This window comes from Tenrec ecaudatus, chromosome 4, assembly GCF_050624435.1.
Source record: "Tenrec ecaudatus isolate mTenEca1 chromosome 4, mTenEca1.hap1, whole genome shotgun sequence".
In the NCBI taxonomy this organism is placed as follows: Eukaryota; Metazoa; Chordata; class Mammalia; order Afrosoricida; family Tenrecidae; genus Tenrec; species Tenrec ecaudatus.
Window position 1 is genome coordinate 18,189,275 of NC_134533.1, and position 18,966 is coordinate 18,208,240.

The 18,966-nt window shown below is 39.7% G+C and overlaps 2 protein-coding genes and 1 pseudogene across 2 annotated transcripts; 1 reads left to right on the plus strand and 2 right to left on the minus strand.

Annotated features, from left to right (window-relative positions):
• The first annotated feature begins 1,269 nt into the window (after window positions 1-1,269).
• Window positions 1,270-2,208, plus strand: LOC142445686 (olfactory receptor 9G4). Its single transcript, XM_075547623.1, has one exon. The coding sequence runs from the start codon at window positions 1,270-1,272 to the stop codon at window positions 2,206-2,208; it is 939 nt and encodes a 312-aa protein (XP_075403738.1).
• A 2,443-nt stretch (window positions 2,209-4,651) lies between these two features.
• Window positions 4,652-5,541, minus strand: LOC142446368 (olfactory receptor 9G19-like; annotated as a pseudogene).
• Window positions 5,542-16,243: 10,702 nt separating this feature from the next.
• LOC142446369 (olfactory receptor 9G19-like) lies at window positions 16,244-17,169 on the minus strand. The gene is given in 2 exon segments (XM_075548123.1): window positions 16,244-16,771; window positions 16,774-17,169. Coding segments are annotated over 2 exon segments (918 nt in total). The 5' UTR covers window positions 17,164-17,169.
• Between the last annotated feature and the right edge of the window lie 1,797 nt (window positions 17,170-18,966).

The following is an 18,966-nucleotide window of genomic DNA, read 5'->3' on the forward strand; positions in this document are numbered from 1 at the left end:
ATTTTATTAACTCTCCCAAGATTTTGTAGTTTCTGCTGTTTATAAACAAAGAAAGAAAGAAAGAGAGAAAGAAAGAAAGGAAGAAAGAAAGAGATAATGAGGTTTTACTTTGATTTATTTTCAGAGATGTTTTCTTTAATGGTGTCCCAAGCATTTCTGGACACATTACACTGTAAATATAAATTTCCATTTGGAGTAAGGCTGTTAGTCCTTGAGTCTGGACTCTCAGGGTCAATTACAGATTTTGTAATTCATAGTCATTCTATCCAGAATTTTTTAATGCCTCCCCTCTCTGCCTGTAACTTTTTAAAGCTTTCTCTGCAGGTGATAGAAGAGAAGAGGTTTCAGAAACTCTTCGTTATGAGGAAATGTTTTCTCTCTTTCAATACTTGTCTTATCTGCAGTCAGAATGAACTTCAAGTTGTAAATATGATCATAGTACTTCCTCATAATGATCATGACTTCCAGTTAAGCTGTTTTAAATATAGCCCCTGGCCAGTTTTATGATTGCATGAAGCACCTGGCTCATACATATGCACTAGAAACATTCAAACATTAATATATTTTAATTCTATTTCAGCTAAGGTAAAAGGTACGTAAGCTTAAGCAGACTTAGAAAAAAATGAGTGTAATAATGGATGATAGCACAAACTATATTTATATATCTTCCCAATGCAAACCAATAATCTACTTGTGTAGCTTCTGGTATGTATGAAATTATTCCTGAGGCATAGGATATGGGAGTCATTTAGGTTTGTTGAAGTTTTCAGTGGATAAAGACATGTAGGGAGAGAGCCTCTTCTGTTCATGTGCTAGTGAGTAGAGAGAGATCCATTAGAGACTGAGAGAGAAATGGAATGGATTCCAGGTCTTCAAGCTGCTTTGCTTAAACAATATCATAGGTCAAGTCCTATCTTCTCTGCACATTGCCAGCCATATCTGAGTAATTCTCACACCTACTTCCTAAGGAGGACAGCAGTGGACCTTGAGCTATAGCACTTGGGGTTGCATTCAAATTTTAATCCTGTTCTGAGTCTATTGGTAAATATTTCCAAAATGAAAATAAATCACAGTCCTCTCTTGGCTTTAGCTTTCTCACATATATGCAGATGGAAGCCAGCTGCCTACTGGGATATTACCCCAAATCCGGTACTGTCATTACTGAGATATCTTAAATAACAGCATTATTTACTTCTTACAACAGAAGAATCCCCAAGTGACGTCTCCGCACCCCACCCGGAATCTTAATCAGACCCTCAGAGCGTGGATATGAGGGTGGGAAATCGCACAACCCTGACGGAGTTCATCTTGCTGGGCTTCACAGCAGATCGTCAGTTGCAGCTGATTCTGTTTGGAGTATTTCTAGCGCTCTATTTGGTGACCTTGTCTGGGAACATGACTCTGGTGATCTTAATCCGGATTGATTCACAGCTCCACACACCTATGTACTTTTTTATTGGCAGTCTGTCTTTCCTTGATTTCTGGTACACCTCTGTGTATACCCCCCTCATCCTGGCTAATTGTATCTCAGAAGACAAGCGCATTTCTTTGTCAGGATGTGGGACGCAGATGTTCTTTTCCTGCGTTGTAGCCTACACAGAGTGTTATCTCCTGGCCGCCATGTCTTATGACCGCCACGCGGCTATTTGTAATCCGCTCCTCTACTCTGGCACTATGTCCCCGGCTCTCTGCACCGGGCTCGTCGCTGGCTCCTACATTGGTGGGCTGTTGAATGCCATCGCTCATACCGCCAACACTTTCCGCCTGAGTTTCTGTGGCAAGAACATCATCGACCACTTTTTCTGTGATGCCCCACCTCTGGTGAAGATGTCCTGCACGGACACGCGGGTCTATGAGAAAGTGCTCCTGGGTGTGGTGGGCTTCACGGTCCTCTCCAGCATCCTGGCCATCCTGATTTCCTACTTCAACATCCTCCTGGCTATCCTGCGCATCCGCTCAGCCTCTGGAAGGCGCAAGGCCTTCTCCACCTGTGCTGCCCATGTGATCTCGGTCATGTTCTTCTACGGGTCCCTGCTCTTCATGTACTCCAGGCCCAGTTCCACCTACTCACTGGCGAAAGACAAGGTGGCTGCCCTCTTCTACACTGTGGTGAACCCCTTGCTCAACCCTCTCATCTACAGCGTGAGGAACAAAGATGTCAAAGAGGCTTTCCGGAAAGCAATACAGACCTTGAGGCCACAACGTTGAAGGCCATCCTCTATCTTTCCAATGAATGCTCTGATTTTTTTTCCAAATTAGTGCTGTAGTCTGGAAATATTGAAATTTCACTGAAATTCCACTGTCAGGCTTAGTGAAATGTTAATGAAACTATTTTTTCAGTTGTTACTCTGAGGTTGTTGAGAGGTAAACCACTTTAAACTTATATTGGTTGTTTGACACACTTTCTGCAGGATTTCATTTTACCACTGTGAGTTACTGGGATTTTTATAAAATATATTTTTCGGGTGATGTCTTCGCAAGAGAGGAGCTAATGGTGATGGGTTTTGTGTGTGATTTGCCTTTGAAGTTTGGCAAACAAATTCGGTTAGGTAAAGTGTTGTGGAGGAATGGGTCGAACTACTTGAAATTTACTCAAATATTTACAAATACTTCATGTTAGTATAGAATTTTTTATTATAACATCCTTTCTAAAGTTGTGATTGCATATAAAGAACATATGTGTGTGAAACGGTGTCTTATATCTGAATAAAATAGTAGTCTGGGTGTTTAGAATTTGTTTAGTTTATTTAAGACAAACAAAAAGTAAATCTATGGAAGAACACGACCCTTCTTAATCTATAACCTCTAAAGAGAGAGTATTTCTCCCTTAGAACAGGAATATCCCATAGCAGCGTCCCTTCTGCCACGTGACCGTACGTGCTCCCACAGCCTCAAGTGAAACAAAATGAAACAAACAACCCAAACCAAATCATTCCCCCTCTTTTCTAGACTCATTGATGGTTGTTTCCACCAGAAAATACTAGGTATAAAGAAATTTTACAGATCGACATCAGACTCATGCAATAATTTTAGGAAATATTTTATTCAATACTCTGTAGAACATTGGGAGAATCATTAGACATATATTTCAGATAAGAAGCTGTAAGCCTAGATATTAGACCTTGGCTACTAAAAATTGTAAGTATTGAAATGAAAACCTTTACAAAATGCATCTAAATTAAAATTTTGCTCAAAGTAATTATTGCTGCTTTACTCTTAGTAATTTGTATGGTATTCCTGGTCTTTCTTTTCACCTGTTTTATTTCTAATATATCACTGCCCACTTGCTTTATATCACAATTTTCTTCACATTCTGTATTCTTCTAATACCATTGGGAGCACTTAATTGAAAATATATGAGGTCTATTCTATGCCTTTCAGCAGCACACATAGCATTTTCTTCACATGCCTATAAGAACTCTCTCAGAGGGAAATCAGAAAACTTGGATCAATCCTTTGGGATCTTAGAAGTGAAACATTCTAGTTTGCTTTGCATTAAATGAAGGTTCTGCCATTAAAAATGGTATTAATATAAAATTAACTCTCCTTGGTTTCATATTAAACCGAATTACCTCCAAAAAATCTCTATAAATTTTAAATTGAAGGAGTCTAGGTGGAACATAGTTCTCAAGGTACTGAACTGCTAATGAGAAGTTTAGCAGTTGAACTTGTCAGTCTTTACTACAGAATGACAAAGTTTTCTACTTCTACAAAGATTTATATCCTTGGAAATCCACAGGGTCAGTTCTACTCTGTTCTGTTGGGTCACTATGTGTCAGAATGGACTCAATTATAGTGAGTGAGTGAATATTAAACTAGACCTCGATCCTTTAGAAAGAAATTCGGATAGTCCTGTGGGTTAAGTATTGGACTTCTAACCGCAAGGTGGGCTGTTCAAACCCACAAGGCACCATATGGGAGAAAAATGAGGTTATTTGCTTTTGTAAAGGCTTACATTGTCTGAAATCTTATGAGTAGAAATAGATTTACAGTCATGGGAAAGAAAGAAAAATATAGAGGTCTCTAGGGAGCATGAATGATCAGTTGCTCTCCTAATAATCCTGTTATATCTTTGGACCTACCCTAAGGCAGATCATACCAAAAAAACCCCCAAATTTATTGCTATTAAATCAATTCTGAGTCATAGTGACGCTGTAGGACAGAATAGAACTGCCCCTGTGAGTTTCTGTAACTGTTTGTGGGAGTAGAAATGCCCTATCTTTCTCCTATGGTGCCTTCCACCTGCTACCTTTGCTGTTAGGAACACTCTGTGTAATTGCTATACCACCCGGGCTCCCTGAGGAAGTTCATGGACCTTGCAATCTTTGGGGAGCCCAAGTCTACTGTGGAGCAACAGACAGATTCATGGTGTGTCAGAATCAATTTGAGTTGACTGTTGACTTTTATCTATGTACATACTATAGTCCAGAATAGAGTCTGTTCACTGAACCTCACAAAGAATCTAAAACAAAGATATACAATGATCTCAGTGGAGAAGTTTTTAGGGAACAAAAGATATCTTTGGTTTCTAAAGTCCCAAATTCCCAGGCTTGCCTTTAAGCAATCCATCATCCTTTAGCACTAATTTCTGGAAATTGATTTCAATTTAGACTCCTGGTTGTGTTAACCTGAGGAGTTTCTTCAGAGCCTCTTACACATCCTTATTCCTCAGACTGTAGATCATGGGATTCAACATGGGGAAGACCACAGTATAAAAGGTAGAAACCATTTTGTCCCTCTCCCGGGAATAGCTGGAGCTTGGGCGAGAGTAGATGTAGAGAATGGAGCCATAGTACAAGGTGACAGAGATCACGTGGGAGGAGCAGGTGGAGAAGGCTTTGTGGCGGCCTCGAGTGGAGCGGATCCTCAGGATGGCAGCAATGATGAAGAGGTAGGAGGCAAGGATGAGCACAGTGGGGGCGATGACATTCGAGGCCAGTAGGAAGAAAGCACTGCCTGGTAGCTCTCTTTCACATCACATGCCTACTTCACCAGTGGTGGGACATCACAGAAAGAGTCATCAATGACATTGTCACCACAAAACTCCAATGTAAATGTGTTGCTGGTGAGTATGACTGCATTGATGAACCCTCCTGTATAGGAACATATGACCAAACAGACACACAGTCTTTTTGACATGACCTGAGCATAAAGCAAGGGGTTAGAGATGGCCACGTAGCGATCATAAGCCATGGCAGCTAACAGGTAACATTCACTGTAGGCCAGTCCAGCAGAGAAGAAGAACTGGGCCAGGCATCCTGCAAAGGAGATGCTTTTATCCACAGAGATGCATGTCACTAGGATCTTTGGGGTGTAGACAGAGGAATACCAGAGATCCAGGAATGACAGATTTCCAATGAAAAAATACATGGGTGTGTGCAGTCGGGCATCATTACATATTAGCATGATAAGCATAGTATTTCCCACCACAGTCACAGAGTACATGCCGAGGAACACCATGAATAAGATCATCTGCATCACAGGGTCTGTTGAGAAGCCCAACAGGATGAATTCCGTCACAGTGTGGTTGTCCCTCTCCATGACTAAAGGATTCATCATCTACAATTAGAGTGGAGAAGAGTGTATTTCCCTCAACTCATATCCAATGAATGCTTCCTATGGACCAGATACATGCGATGTGGTCAAGACTAAAGGTTGTAGAAGTAGCAGAGCTGAGCAGTAATCCTGACTTACATGATGTGAGTTCTCTTGAGTCTCCAAATAGTCATTTCACAAAAATGCATTGATAGTGGGAGTGTCCCAATGCTGCTGTGCAGTCTATTTATTTTTTTTCTCATATTGAAGTCACAGTGTTGTGCCTTATTCTTGAGCAACATGTGTTCAACAGGAGAGAGAGTGAAAACAATAAGGAATCATTATGTTCTGTAGAATATTAAATGTTATTAAAAATAAAAGTGAACATGGGATAATACCCACTAGGAGAGCAGCTAATTGGATTGAAACACAGAGGAGAATCCTTCCTTTCTTAGTTTCTGGATAGGAATGTGCAAATTGCTCAGGTCCCATGGGAGCAGGAAGTCCCCCATGGTTTAGGAGATGATGACATGCTGTTCTTGTGCCAATAGAGGGGGAGTTTTTCCTTCAGAGCCTCTAGAGGAATCTTGAGTACAATGATCATAAATCACAGGAGTGGGAAACAGATTGTGAACTGGTGAAATTTCAGAGTAAAGATAATTCCATTACAATATATCAAGTTCATAAAATGTGATCGCCTTTTGAGTTTTTCAGGATCTATAAAGCTGGAATTTAGCCTTTCTCTATAATAGTGTTTATCAACCTTTCTAATCCTGCAGCCCTTTAATATAGTTCCTCATGTTGTGGTGACCGCCCCAACTATAAAATTATTTTTGTTGTTACCTTGTAACTGTAATTTTGCTACTGTTATGAATCAGGTAACCCCGCGAAAGGGTCGTTTGACCCCCAAAATGGTTGCATCCCACATGTGAGAACTGCTGCTTTACAGTATCAGACATTAGCATTGTTCTAAAATAATGGGTTTTTTTTTAATTCCTCATGTGACAGTTTCAGAATTTCCTGTCAGCTTGTGAAGGGGTGGAGTCTAGCCTGTCCATTAGGCTGCAGCTTGATGACCTCATTTGACGGCACCATGGAGATAAGTAAACTTACCACTGGAGGTCATGTACAGACACACTCCCTGCTCTGTCTCTTGCTGACAAGACACATGGAACTACGCTAGGGCCTCAGTGGAGACCCCTGTCCGCACTGAAACGTTTCACTGCCACTGGCTCCATGAGACTTTCCACCCACTGCCCTGTGATCTTACTGCATTCAGCTTCACTGCATGTTTTGCATGAGTCTGAAGAGGAATTTATAGCTTGGTACCAGGCATATGGACTAATATCAGCCTTCTGCCCTTGATCCGGACTGGGCTGGCATGTTTTCTCAATATACTATTGCTCTTTTATATAAAGGTCCTTCTTATAAACCTATGAGTTTCCCTGAATTTGTTGCTCTACTCATCCCAAACTAACACACATATATGCCCCTAAAATTAAGTTTATGGGTCATTTAACCTACTTCTACTCATAAACATATATGTGAGCGTGCTTCAGAAAGTTCAGAGAAAACTGGAATGAAAAGCTAATGAATGTTTTCCACACACTTTTTTGAAGATGCCTCATATGTGTATGTATGCATGTTTCTTAAATTTAATCTAAAGTTTAAAGGAACGTAGCATATTATTTGATGTCTACTTGGTAATTATTATTATAATACATGGGAAAAGAGGAGGCTGTCTGGCCTAGGAAAGATGGATTAGTAGCAACTCAATGGCAGTAGTAATTGTAAAATGAAAATTATATGAAACAATGAAAATTAAATATGTCAATACTTATACACTTAATGAAGCAAATATTTACACACATATGTAGACTCTCCATGGATATATCCATGACTCAAATATTAGAGGTGGTATGTTTATCGGCAACATGGTTTTTCTTAAAAGTGGAAGAATTCTTGATAACATCCAAGCAAAATAAATGACACTTCCCAATCAAGTTCGTATAGGTTAAAACCTTGCAAAATAAATTTTGTGGTTGGCAACATTTTGTTTTCCGGAACACTGAATAGTTCATCAAATTTCACACAATAAAATAATTAAGCTCTCTTCATCTTCACAGGGATGAGCCCTTTGAGAAAATTTGTATGTACGTAAACTATGCACAATTTATATTGCGTTTATTTGTAACATGAAATAGATTTCAGATTCCTTAGTAGAAAGCACTTCACATGCACACACGGCTGTTCCAGCTGGATACAAGGTGTGGGGCATTTTTCCTTGTGTGGGACAGATCCAGGGGTACAGAGCATCCTCATGTCTGTCTTATCGACACTTGGTGGATGATGGTCCCAATCTTTGTGACCATAAGACTTCTGAGCACCTACTTAACATCTGCTCCTTCAAGGATTTTAACACTGTGTTAACAACTCCACATGTTTGCAAATTGCTTTTTAGCTCTTCAGAGGATTCTTCTAGGAATCATGTGAAGGAATAGTAACTAAGTGGAGAAAATCATTGAGTGTTTGCTTCAATTATGAGGAGGGTTCAAAGAGTTCATGGGAAAATTTATGTCAATTTTATCTTTTTCCCACCAACTATTGAATCTCCCTTTTATCTAGCATGACTCAGTGGTCCATTCACTTTTATGGTGGGCCTGCGGCGTCATTGGTAGCAGGAAGAGAGAGAAATTCAGAGATGAGTCGTGCGAAAAGTGATGTGCTGTCCAAGGAGATCTGGAGGTTTGGATCTACTCTGAGTTGCCTCAGATTAAAGGCTGGGCTCCCTACTTGTCAAAAATCAGCTTCCCAAAACCTCACGGGGCACAATTTTGTGTGGATATCACCTGTTTTCGTTGATTTGAGGGCAAGTATTAAAAACCTTGGGAAGTTTATTTTACTTCCTCAATGTTTGTTTTCCTTATCTACTTATGGGAATGATAAAAATTTCCTTATTTTATTGCAAGAAGGAAGCAGGAGTCTCAGAGGCCTTAGTGTATAGTTTGACATGTGGAAAATAGCTAACATATATAAGGAGTTAAGTTGCAATGCTACAAAACAGTGATATGCTTATGTAAAACATTGCAAGGGTAACATTGGTGTCTAATACCTTTCCAAGGTACCTGATACATACTATCTATTCCAATCCTGCATCTTTCCATTTTCTACCTTGTCCCAATCGTTCTTGGCTCCAAGTCTTCTCAACGTTTTCCAGCAATTTGTCACACTGTGGTGGCTTGAGTGTCCTCATGAAATCATGAAAGGGAAGTTCTGTCACTGGTAATGAAAATACCATAAGGGCGACTCCTGGGAGATGGGGGTTTCTACATTAGAACAAACTAGAAGCAGCCCTGAGGATCTGCTTATGAAAACTAGCCAATGAAAATATTATGAGTCCTCTTTTTTAAAGAGGACTGAATGCAAAGGGCTTAAGTGGAGAGCAAATGCTTTGAAAATGATGAGGGCAGAGACTGTACAGATGTGCTTTATACAATTGAAGCATGTATGGATTGTGGTACGAGTTGTATGAGTCCCTAATAAAATGTTAAAAAATTTTTTAAATAAATAAATAAAATAATAATAAAATCAGGAAAAAAGAAAAAGTAAGTTATTTGAAACTGATGGTGGCAGCAGCTGTACAACTGTGCTTGATCTAATTGAATTATGGATGGTTATATAATCTGTAAGAGCTCCCGATATAAAGATTTAAAAAAATACTATGAGTTACAAGCAAACAATTTCTGAATCATGAGTTTGGGGCACGTCATGAGGAGGGATCCATAGCTAGTGGAAAGACATCCTTATTGGTGAGGTAGAAGACCGGGGAGGCCGAGGGAGAACCACCGTGTAATCGATTAGTGCAGTAGCTACCACCATGAACTCCAAACTGCTGGTGATTATGAGGAAGGGCACACGTTGTTCATTGTACGTGATGTCTCTATGAGCTGGAATTGACTCCATGGCAATGAACAACAGCAATAACCTTCCAGTGATCTAATGATCCAACCCGGAGTCCATCGTGATGCTCTGTCCCTTACTGGCATTCACGATCTCTGCGCTCCATTACTTTACAGCTGAGAATTCTCTTCTATTGTGTTTCATCCCTTTCAGAAAATTTTACAAAGCCATATAATTGCTTTCACAAGGGGAAAATGAAGCAAACTCCCTCTTAACGCACTCTGGCATGGGAAAACAAAATAGAGCCCACATGTTCCTTGGTGACTTTCTTGAAACCTGTCTATGCATACCTGTTGAGAGATTGGCTTGAATTGCTGAGCGATCTGTTTGGTATCAGACCCCGAAGATTATGTCTATCTGATAGTGTGTGTGAACTCATTAGCGTATTTACTTTACTGAACATAATATATTTACTTTATGAGTTCAAATAACATTTCAACATTTTCATCCTACATTATGTACTTATAGTACTTTTAGAAGCAAATCTCTGCCACCTAGAAATCGTTTTAAATACACCATATTTAAAGAAATAGCCAGTTTAAAGACAGTTAAACTTTTCTTTTGCTCCTCAGACTCCTACTTTCTGCTATTTTACTCTGTGGATCCAGTCATGCTTGCGATATTCACAAAGGCTATTGGCTAACCTGGTCCTAATGGTGGTCTGATTCCTTTAGGTTTCTGCTCCTAGTATTTTGCTGTAATGATAATTTCCCTGTTCACGATGCTAAGAGAAATAAATAAAACAACTTTATTGTATTTTCAGCAGTTTCATTGATGGCACATAAATGCTTGTGATTTTTTTAAAGGGCCCTTCCTAATCCTTTATAATGACTAGTATGTAGCTCACTGGACTAGTTGTGAGAGACACATAAAACCTTCCATCTACCCTAGAATCAGAAGAACTAAGCAATGCCCAACTGCACTACCAACTGCTCCAAACGGATCATTTTAGAAGATCGAGGAGAGAGTGGGAGATAAACGTAGAACAGAATTTAAATGGATAAAAAGACTGGGCTGACTGGTTAGCTAGCTACCAGAGGACCTTCAAGACTAGTGGCCTTTACGTGCAGTCTGTAACTGAACTCATCGCCATGGTAGAACCATTAACCATTCACCACTTAAGATCGGAAGGACAGCATTCACCAAGGACAAAGTTCAGAAGATTCGTGAAGAAGGAATGGAAACAGGTGACACCGATAGAAGTGAGATAACCAATGGTACTTTGAGAAGATAACAATTGGTGCATTGAATCAGAATGCGTAAGAGTTGTTGAATGTGAAAGTATCATCTGCTGTGTCCTTCATATAATTCCCAATAAAAAGTTGTTTTTTCCATCTACCTTTAACATCTGAACTAGGCAACTTACCTAAACATCTCAGCCACACCATCATCCAAACAGAGTCCGCATCCGTTGCTCCCAGAATCTTTTATATCTCTTTTAGGTCCTCAGAGCTTTAGAGACCTGGTCTCTCAGGATTTAATAATTTGCAAATTTATTACCAACAGAATTAATCAAAATCACACGTTGACCAATTGGGTATTATTTAGAGAGATTTTTTTTGCTCTTAAGATTGTGATATCGTGGAATTATCTGGAGACTGATAATTATCATTCTATTTTGCATCATGAGGAAGATAAACATGCATGTGCATACTAGATAGTCATTAACATTGAGTTGATGCTGACTCCTAGCAACTCTGTAGGAATGGAGAGAACTGGCACTGTGAGCTTCTAAGACTGTAACGGTGAATGGGAGAAGAAAGCCCTGGTTTTCTCAGGCATATGAGATAGACTATATATTTATGAGGAGTCCTAATTGTGCAATTTTAAGCTGTTGGCTGTTAATAAAAAAATTAACTGTTTAAGTTCACAAGCCACTCTACAGGAGAAACATAAAAATTGATGCTTTGGAGTCTACAAGAGTAATTCTCTTTTATTATATAGAAATTGACACACACCCCCCCCCAAAAAAAAAAAGAAAATGACACACTGGCAATGGGGTTGTGTGTTTGTTTGGTTAGTTGGTTGCATATATTTATATGTGCATACTAAAGTATACCTGTTCATCAATAGAAATATTTCTGCATAACATCAATGCATCTCTCCATTTCTGTTTTTCTTCTCAACCTCCTCGAGCTTTAAGAGGGTGACCTATGTCAGCCATCAATGGGCTTCTTTGCTTCCCGTCTTCTAATGGGTTTGTTCATGCGCAGTGAGGAAGAGTGAGGTCAGAGTGACTTTCCCCAGGCTCTCTAACTGTTGAGGTGCCATAATCTGGCTGCATCTCTGGACAGACACCACAGCTCCAGCCAAACAGTCCTCTTTCGAAGTTCACCCTCCAGTGCCCTTGACCACTTGCTTTTCTGATGTCTTCAGACCTAGGGTCGTAATGTCTCAGAAGTTACTTATGTGTTCTCACACTAATTCTAGGGGTGGTTCCATACGGCACACATCACTTTCTTATAGTTTCTTTATTAGATGTACTCCTTACTCAAATGAAACACTGGTAATCTATAATTTAATCAAATTTGTTTAAAGATGATCAAGGGTGGTATTGTGGTATGAAAAGCGGGTGGAAAGCAAGGCATTGACAGACACATGAACTTAGTCAAAGATACATGCCAATCGAGATTATAAATAGTGCATGGGTTGTTGGCACCTGTTGAAGTTTAAACTGTGACCACCCTATGGAAATAAAGAAATCGGTGATTAGAATTCCCGAATTGCGTTTTGAAAAAGTCTTTCACAATTTGTGGTCCTAGGGAAGTGATTATTGATGACTACAGCCACTTTCTGAGTTTCAGGGATCCAGATTCACAGCCCAAATATGTGGTCAACCTTAGAAGATATAACAGAGCTGACTGTGCAGAGGCTGGATTCTGGCATGCAGGATGGGGCATTTGAGCACTGCCTAATATGACCACCCTTCATTTTCTGTATCTGAAATGCAAACAACAGAAATTACAATGTGATTTTAAAGTACCATCATTTTCTGAAAACACCATTGTCACCTGCATGGCAACCCAATTTGACCAGACAATTCCTCCTAAGCCCAAATGACAGGGGAGTGATTTTCTTTTAGGAATAGTCATTAATTTTAGGAGGAACATTAAAAAAATTGCTTCATAAATAAGCCAATTCAGTAAACTGAATTACTATTACATGTCAAAATTTTCAACAGTACTATGAATGATCTCAATGCCATCAGTTGGTTCCACAGCCGTTTAGGATAGAGCAGAATTGCCCCTTGGGTTGCTGAGACTGTAACTCGTTTTCTTTATACACCCATCTCCCTGCCAACTTCCTATTATCAACATATCTAGCTTAATCTAGAAAAATCACCTAATTCATGAACATGGGATACCACCAAATGTTATCTTTGACCAAGAACTATATTAGGTAGAAAGGAAAGCAGTAATTACCTCCATCGAGGCACTTGTTAAGTACTCACTAGTTGATGCCGTCTCACTGATGCTCTGTGGGAGAAATATGAGGCTTTCTGCTCCAATAAAGATTTACAGTTTATAGAAACTCAGAGGCAGTCTATTCTGTCCCAGAGTTACTGAGTCAGAATCAACTCAGTGCTAGTGAGTTTTTATATTAAGTGGGTGAATGATGCTATGTGCGCTATGAAGAACTTAACGAAACACTCCTGAATTCTGTGCATCCTCACATTCATTGCTATGCTTGAGCCCATTGTTCCAGCCACTGTGTCTATTCATCTCGTTGGGCGATTTTCTCTCTTGAATGCCCTTTACTTGACAAAGCACGGTGTCCTTCTCCAGGAATTGCTACTCTTCTTTATAACACTGGGATTGGGCTTTTCCATTAATATGCTCAAGGTAAGTGAGACAAACTCTCACCATCATAGCTTCTAAGCAGGTGCCCTCAAAGTTACGTTATATTATTTAAAACAGCATCTGCTATCTGATACGATCTTTCTTTAATCAAGACTATACATTTCTGGCAACTAAGGGACTGCAGTGATCATGGGCCCTGAAACGGCCAGGACATGAGTCTTTCAGTCCTTCAAATGCAGAGCATGTACTTGGACCAAGCACCCTAGCTATTTAGCTCAGACCTCTCAATCATACCTCTGCACCAAGGATGCTGCCAAAAAATGACAGCGTAGTATAAATATGAAGGCATGTCTGGTTTTATTATATTGTGGATTCCTTTCTTTGATTCAAGGACTTCTCTACTGACCTGGCTGAACTTCGGTTACTCTTCACATGATTTAGGATACGTTCACACATGAGTTATTACCTATCTGTGGTAGTTACATAATCTGTTGTCAATTTGAGACTTACGAGTGAAGGGGTGGCGTTTACCTGTCAATCAAGTCGCAGCTTGGTGACTTCATTTGGAGGTGTTAAGGATATAAATAGCTTGCTGTAGGCAAGACACTGGTTCACTCTCTGAGATATTCTTGTTGACAAGCCACATGAAGACAGGATGGTGACAGTCAGAACCCTACAGCTGGAGAAGTCATGTGGAGACCCTGCCAGCATTGCGATGCTTACACCGCCACTGGATCCAAAAGACTTTCTACCCACTGGCCTGTGATCATCCTGCATTCAGCATCATTGCATGTGTTTTGTGAGTCTGAAGAGGAAGTTATAGATTGGTATTGGACATATGGGCTAATACTGGACTTATGGACTTGATCTGGACTGGCCTGGAATGTTTTCTCAATATTCCATTGCTCTTGTATATAAACCTCTTTCTTATATACATACGAATGTCTATGGATTTGTTTCTCTAGTCGACTCAGACTAACACACTATCCTTTTCCCTTGCGGTCAATATTTTATCATGAGCTGATGTCTCTTCTTGCCTTTTCTTATTCCTTCTCAATTTTCTTGTGCACAGTTATTTCCTTTAATAAAGGCCTAGCACGCTGAATCCTTCTTGGTGTTTTATCCTCAGAGGACTTAGACTACTGCATTCTGCTTCACTGTTGCCCAAATAGTCCACTAGCTTTTATCTCCTGTCCCAGGGTACAGTGGTATTGTAAGTCTGTGTGCCTGAGGCAGGGATGCTTCCCCAATGGAGAAGTTTCATTGTCATAATAAATTGAAATAGAATGGTTTCTCCTGAATATCTTGGTCTTCTCTTCCAGTGACATACAAGAGTCAGCCTACTGAACAGGGTGATTGATTCCAGTCACCATAAGAAAATTATCTGTGCTACAAAATAGAGTCAAGAATTATGTTAAGGAGCTAGGTGAACTTAGTTATCTCAGTGGAGCTTCAGGATTTCTTAATAAAAAGTATTATGACCACCCAACAGACATGAGAGTGAAATTTCAGATCTCGCTAGAATGTAAGTTTGAGACATCGTATAATGTTTGCAATCAGCAGAGATTCAGGGAGAGAGTAAATGGACAAGAATCACGGAAACGTCAGGTATTATGGTTTTTATTGAGCATAGGAATAGTAGTTTTTATAGTTTCAGCAATCTCAATTATTTAGATACTTATTATTTTAATATCTTTTACTGGACATGAAATTGACTGTTAATATAGGAATCTTTTCAATATTGTTTATATAGATATTTATACAATGGTATTCCTTTGGGATTTTTTAAAGATCTCTTCTCCTGGATTGGCATTGTTTAAGACACTAAGAATTTACATATAGAACATATAACTTTAAAACATATGCTTTCACATATCCATATATATCTATATATATAAATATATGGATAGGTCTATACAGCAAGAAGGAATATAAAAACTAACTAGTCCACACTGCAGTACTGATGGCTCTGTGAAACTCACTTCCACGGAACAGTTAATATAGTGGAAGTCCTTCAGCTCATGTGGGTTCAAAGTCAAGGAAGCAAAGCTGTCTTCCCTCAGGCAAGAAGGACAGGGTCTGCCCACAGGCAAACAAACCGGTAAAGAGCTGTAGCCTCAGAAACATACAGGGCCAGTTCTAATTTGTCCTGTAGGTTTATGAGTTAGAATTGACTTTTTTTCCACCTGATAGGCTCTGACTTAGCATGTGAGGTTACTTCACTATAGTTATTATTTTGGTAATTGTATTTTAATGCCAACTATGTCATAATTTGATTAGTGGCAGGCTTAAAGGATCCTGGGGCGTTACAATAATGCACACAAATCCTGTCTATGAGTCTTGGCTGATTTTCCTCTTTGCATGAGACCAGCAGATTGGTGAGATCATGCTTGCTGAGGTTAGTTTTCACCTAGATGATCCATGTGTCCTACTAGGTCTTCATGCTAAACGCTCTGGAAACAGTTGATGTCAATATTTCATTTTATTCACCAAGGAAATAGTGATGCACACCATCTAGTTACTAGTCACAGGAAAGCACTAAACATTAATGCATCGTGTTCTTTTTCTACACCGAGGGCATAACTGTGTAGATGCAACACCATATGAATCAGTCTGAAGAGATCTTTCTATGAGATAGTGTTTATTTTATTTATAAAGGCAGAGGAATTTTTTTTGCTTTTTACTGATTTACTGTTTTTTTTCTAATCCACATTGCTTGTTGTTCCTAGCCGATAGAATCCAGACAAAATCCTTACAGTTTACATTTAAATTCAATTTCTAATTTGTCCCAGTTTTCATATCTTGGACCCCTGTGTCAAGATGGGAAAAACTCTTTAGCTTGAGTTTTATGTTTTCTTGATCATGATGGGGCATGATGGTATCCAAACTTGATATGTAACCTGAAAAGAAATCATCTTAGCAACTTCTTAGCAGAAGAGAACCTTGATTTATTTCAATAGTTTATTCAGAGCCTCTTTCACATCCTTATTCCTTAGACTATAGATCATGGGATTCAGCATAGGGAAAACCACAGTGTAAAAGGTGGAGACTATCTTGTCTCTTTCCATAGAGTAACTTGATCGCGGACGGCAGTAGATGTAGAGAATGGAGCCATAGTACAAGGTGACGGAGATCAAGTGGGAGGAGCAGGTGGAGAAGGCTTTGAGGCGGCCCTGGGTGGAGCGGATCTTCAAAATGGTGGCAATGATGAAGAGATAGGATGCAAGTATGAGCACAGTGGGGGTGATGACATTCGAAGCTAAGAGAAAATACAATAAAATTTGGTAGCCATCTTTTCTGCCACAAGCCAACTTCACCAGGGGGAGTAAGTCACAGAAAAAGTCATCTATGACATTGTTACCACAAAAGTTCATGGCAAAAGTTCTTTTGGTGATGACAGAAGTGTTAATAAACCCACCAAGATATGAGGCTGCCACCAAAAATGCACACAACCTGATGGGCATTGCCTGAGAATATTAAGCAGTGGTTTTGATATGGCCATATAGCGGTCGTAAGCCATGGCAGTCAAGAGGTAACATTCACTATATGCCAGGGCACCAGAGAAAAAGAACTGAGCTACACAGCCAGCAAAGGAGATGCTTTTGTCCTCAGAGATGCAGGTCACTAGGATCTTCGGGATGTAGACAGAGGAATACCAGAGGTCCAGAAAAGACAAATTACCAATGAAAAAGTACATGGGTGTGTGGAGCCGGGAATCGTTACAGATCAACACAATGAGTGTGGTATTTCCTGCCACAGTCACCGAGTACACACCAATAAACACCACAAACAGGACCAACTGTATCATGGGGTCTGTTGTGAAGCCCACGAGGATGAACTCAGTCACAGTGCTATTGCTTCTGTCCATGGCCGCCATCTCACCTGAAGAAAAATCAGTTGGTGTAACCTGAGTTGCTTTGCTGCGTAAAGGGAAACATATGAGCGAATTCATAGCACATCACTGCTACATCTAGAAATCTAGGCTTCCTCCAATGACTTTCATTGTTGATTTGGAATGATTCTTTCCCCGCCCCCCCAATTTGCACCCAGCACTCATATTGCTCAGTAGACATTCAATTTCACATTTCTGAAGTCAGTGAATAGTTTTTCCCATGAAGAAGGACTATCAGACTAAGGGGGAAACAGACTGGACCTAAAGCGTTTCCATAGGAAAGACCGGACTTAGGACCTAATTCTAAGATATTTTTAAAATTTGATTTTTTTCTTTTGTGTCTAGCATATACTGGAATACCATTATGTAGTTCTGTTTCATAGTAGCATCTAGACCACGGAACCCCAAATCCTTGCCATGGAGTTGTCTGTGATGGAAAGTGATCCTATAGGAGAGAGTAGAATTGCAAAGGAGGACTTCTGAGACTATAGATCTTTATAAGAAGACAAAGCATCATCTTTCCCCTGTGGAGCTGCTGCCAAACCACCAATGGGTATAAGGGAGAAAGAGTTTACAGCACATAGTAACGTACCTACAAATTTTTAGAAAATATAAAGCTGGACGATATACAATAATGAGATGATTCAGCACACAGATTTAACTGTACTTATACATAGCCTGCGAGAACCACCAAACACAGACTAATAACGAACCAATTTTAGGTTTAAGCAAAACTCTTTGTCTATTCTGAAAATGAAAACAAAATATTTAATATTTCTGTTATTTTAATTTTTACCATTGTGGGTTTTACCCTTAATAATAATGATGCAAAAAACCAAATGTGCCTTAAACTGACAAAGAGGCCCACAATTCTGTTTGGCTATACATAAATCTGCAGTGACCATGAAAAAAACTTTAATGTAGTGAGTATACAGGATTATAGGTAGCAACTATGCATCTCTAATCCATTAAAGTACCATCCCATTATGCTAATTATATACAAACTGAAGTCCTTTTGTACTTAAATGAACATGAATCCCAGAAAATAAGATTTTTATGATGTGTAGATTCATCCTAGTGGAACCTAGGAGCATTCAATTTCTGTGAGCGTTCCAATATTAGTGCTAAGATACGGGCTTCTTTCCAAGTAAAATAGAGAAGATTGTCCGAATTAGGCTGTGGTGGCTGTCAACCCCAAGGTCATCCGTTGGAAACCACCAGCTGCTCCAAAAGAGAAAGAGACTTTGTACAGCGGTAAAGAGTTATGGTCTCCGAAACCAACCTACGGGGGAGGTTTCTACTCTGTCCTCTAGGTTCGCTTAGTCACCTAGCACAATAGCATTGACTGTGTTTTTCTGAGATGTCACTAAAGATGTTCATATTAAGGCCCAAAGAAGTCAAAGGACTATAATTAATGATCAGTAGTGCTTAACAATTCATCACGCCTGCCTGTCCAGTTCATCATCATCATCAGCGTCAGCATCAGCATCATCACTGGAGTTGATTCTGTCTACTAGGGACCATAGAGGAGAGAGTACCATTGCCTTGTGGGCTTCCCAAGCTGTAAATCTTTATGTGACCAGACAGCCTCATCTTTTGCCCTTTGAGCATCTGGTGGTTTTGAACAACTGGCCTTGTGGGGTTATCAGTCCAATGCATAATAGCCATCAGAGATGCATCATTATCATACTTTCATACTTACTGCTTTTCCTTCTACTTCTCTAGTTGCTGGTTTGTGGTGTTATTACCCCAGCTTTCAGTGCCCTGAGACCAAACTTT

Bases quoted from the DNA above. Each gene is read 5' to 3' on its own strand.
- LOC142445686 (XM_075547623.1), top strand. From the start codon at position 1,270: ATGAGGGTGGGAAATCGCACAACCCTGACGGAGTTCATCTTGCTGGGC.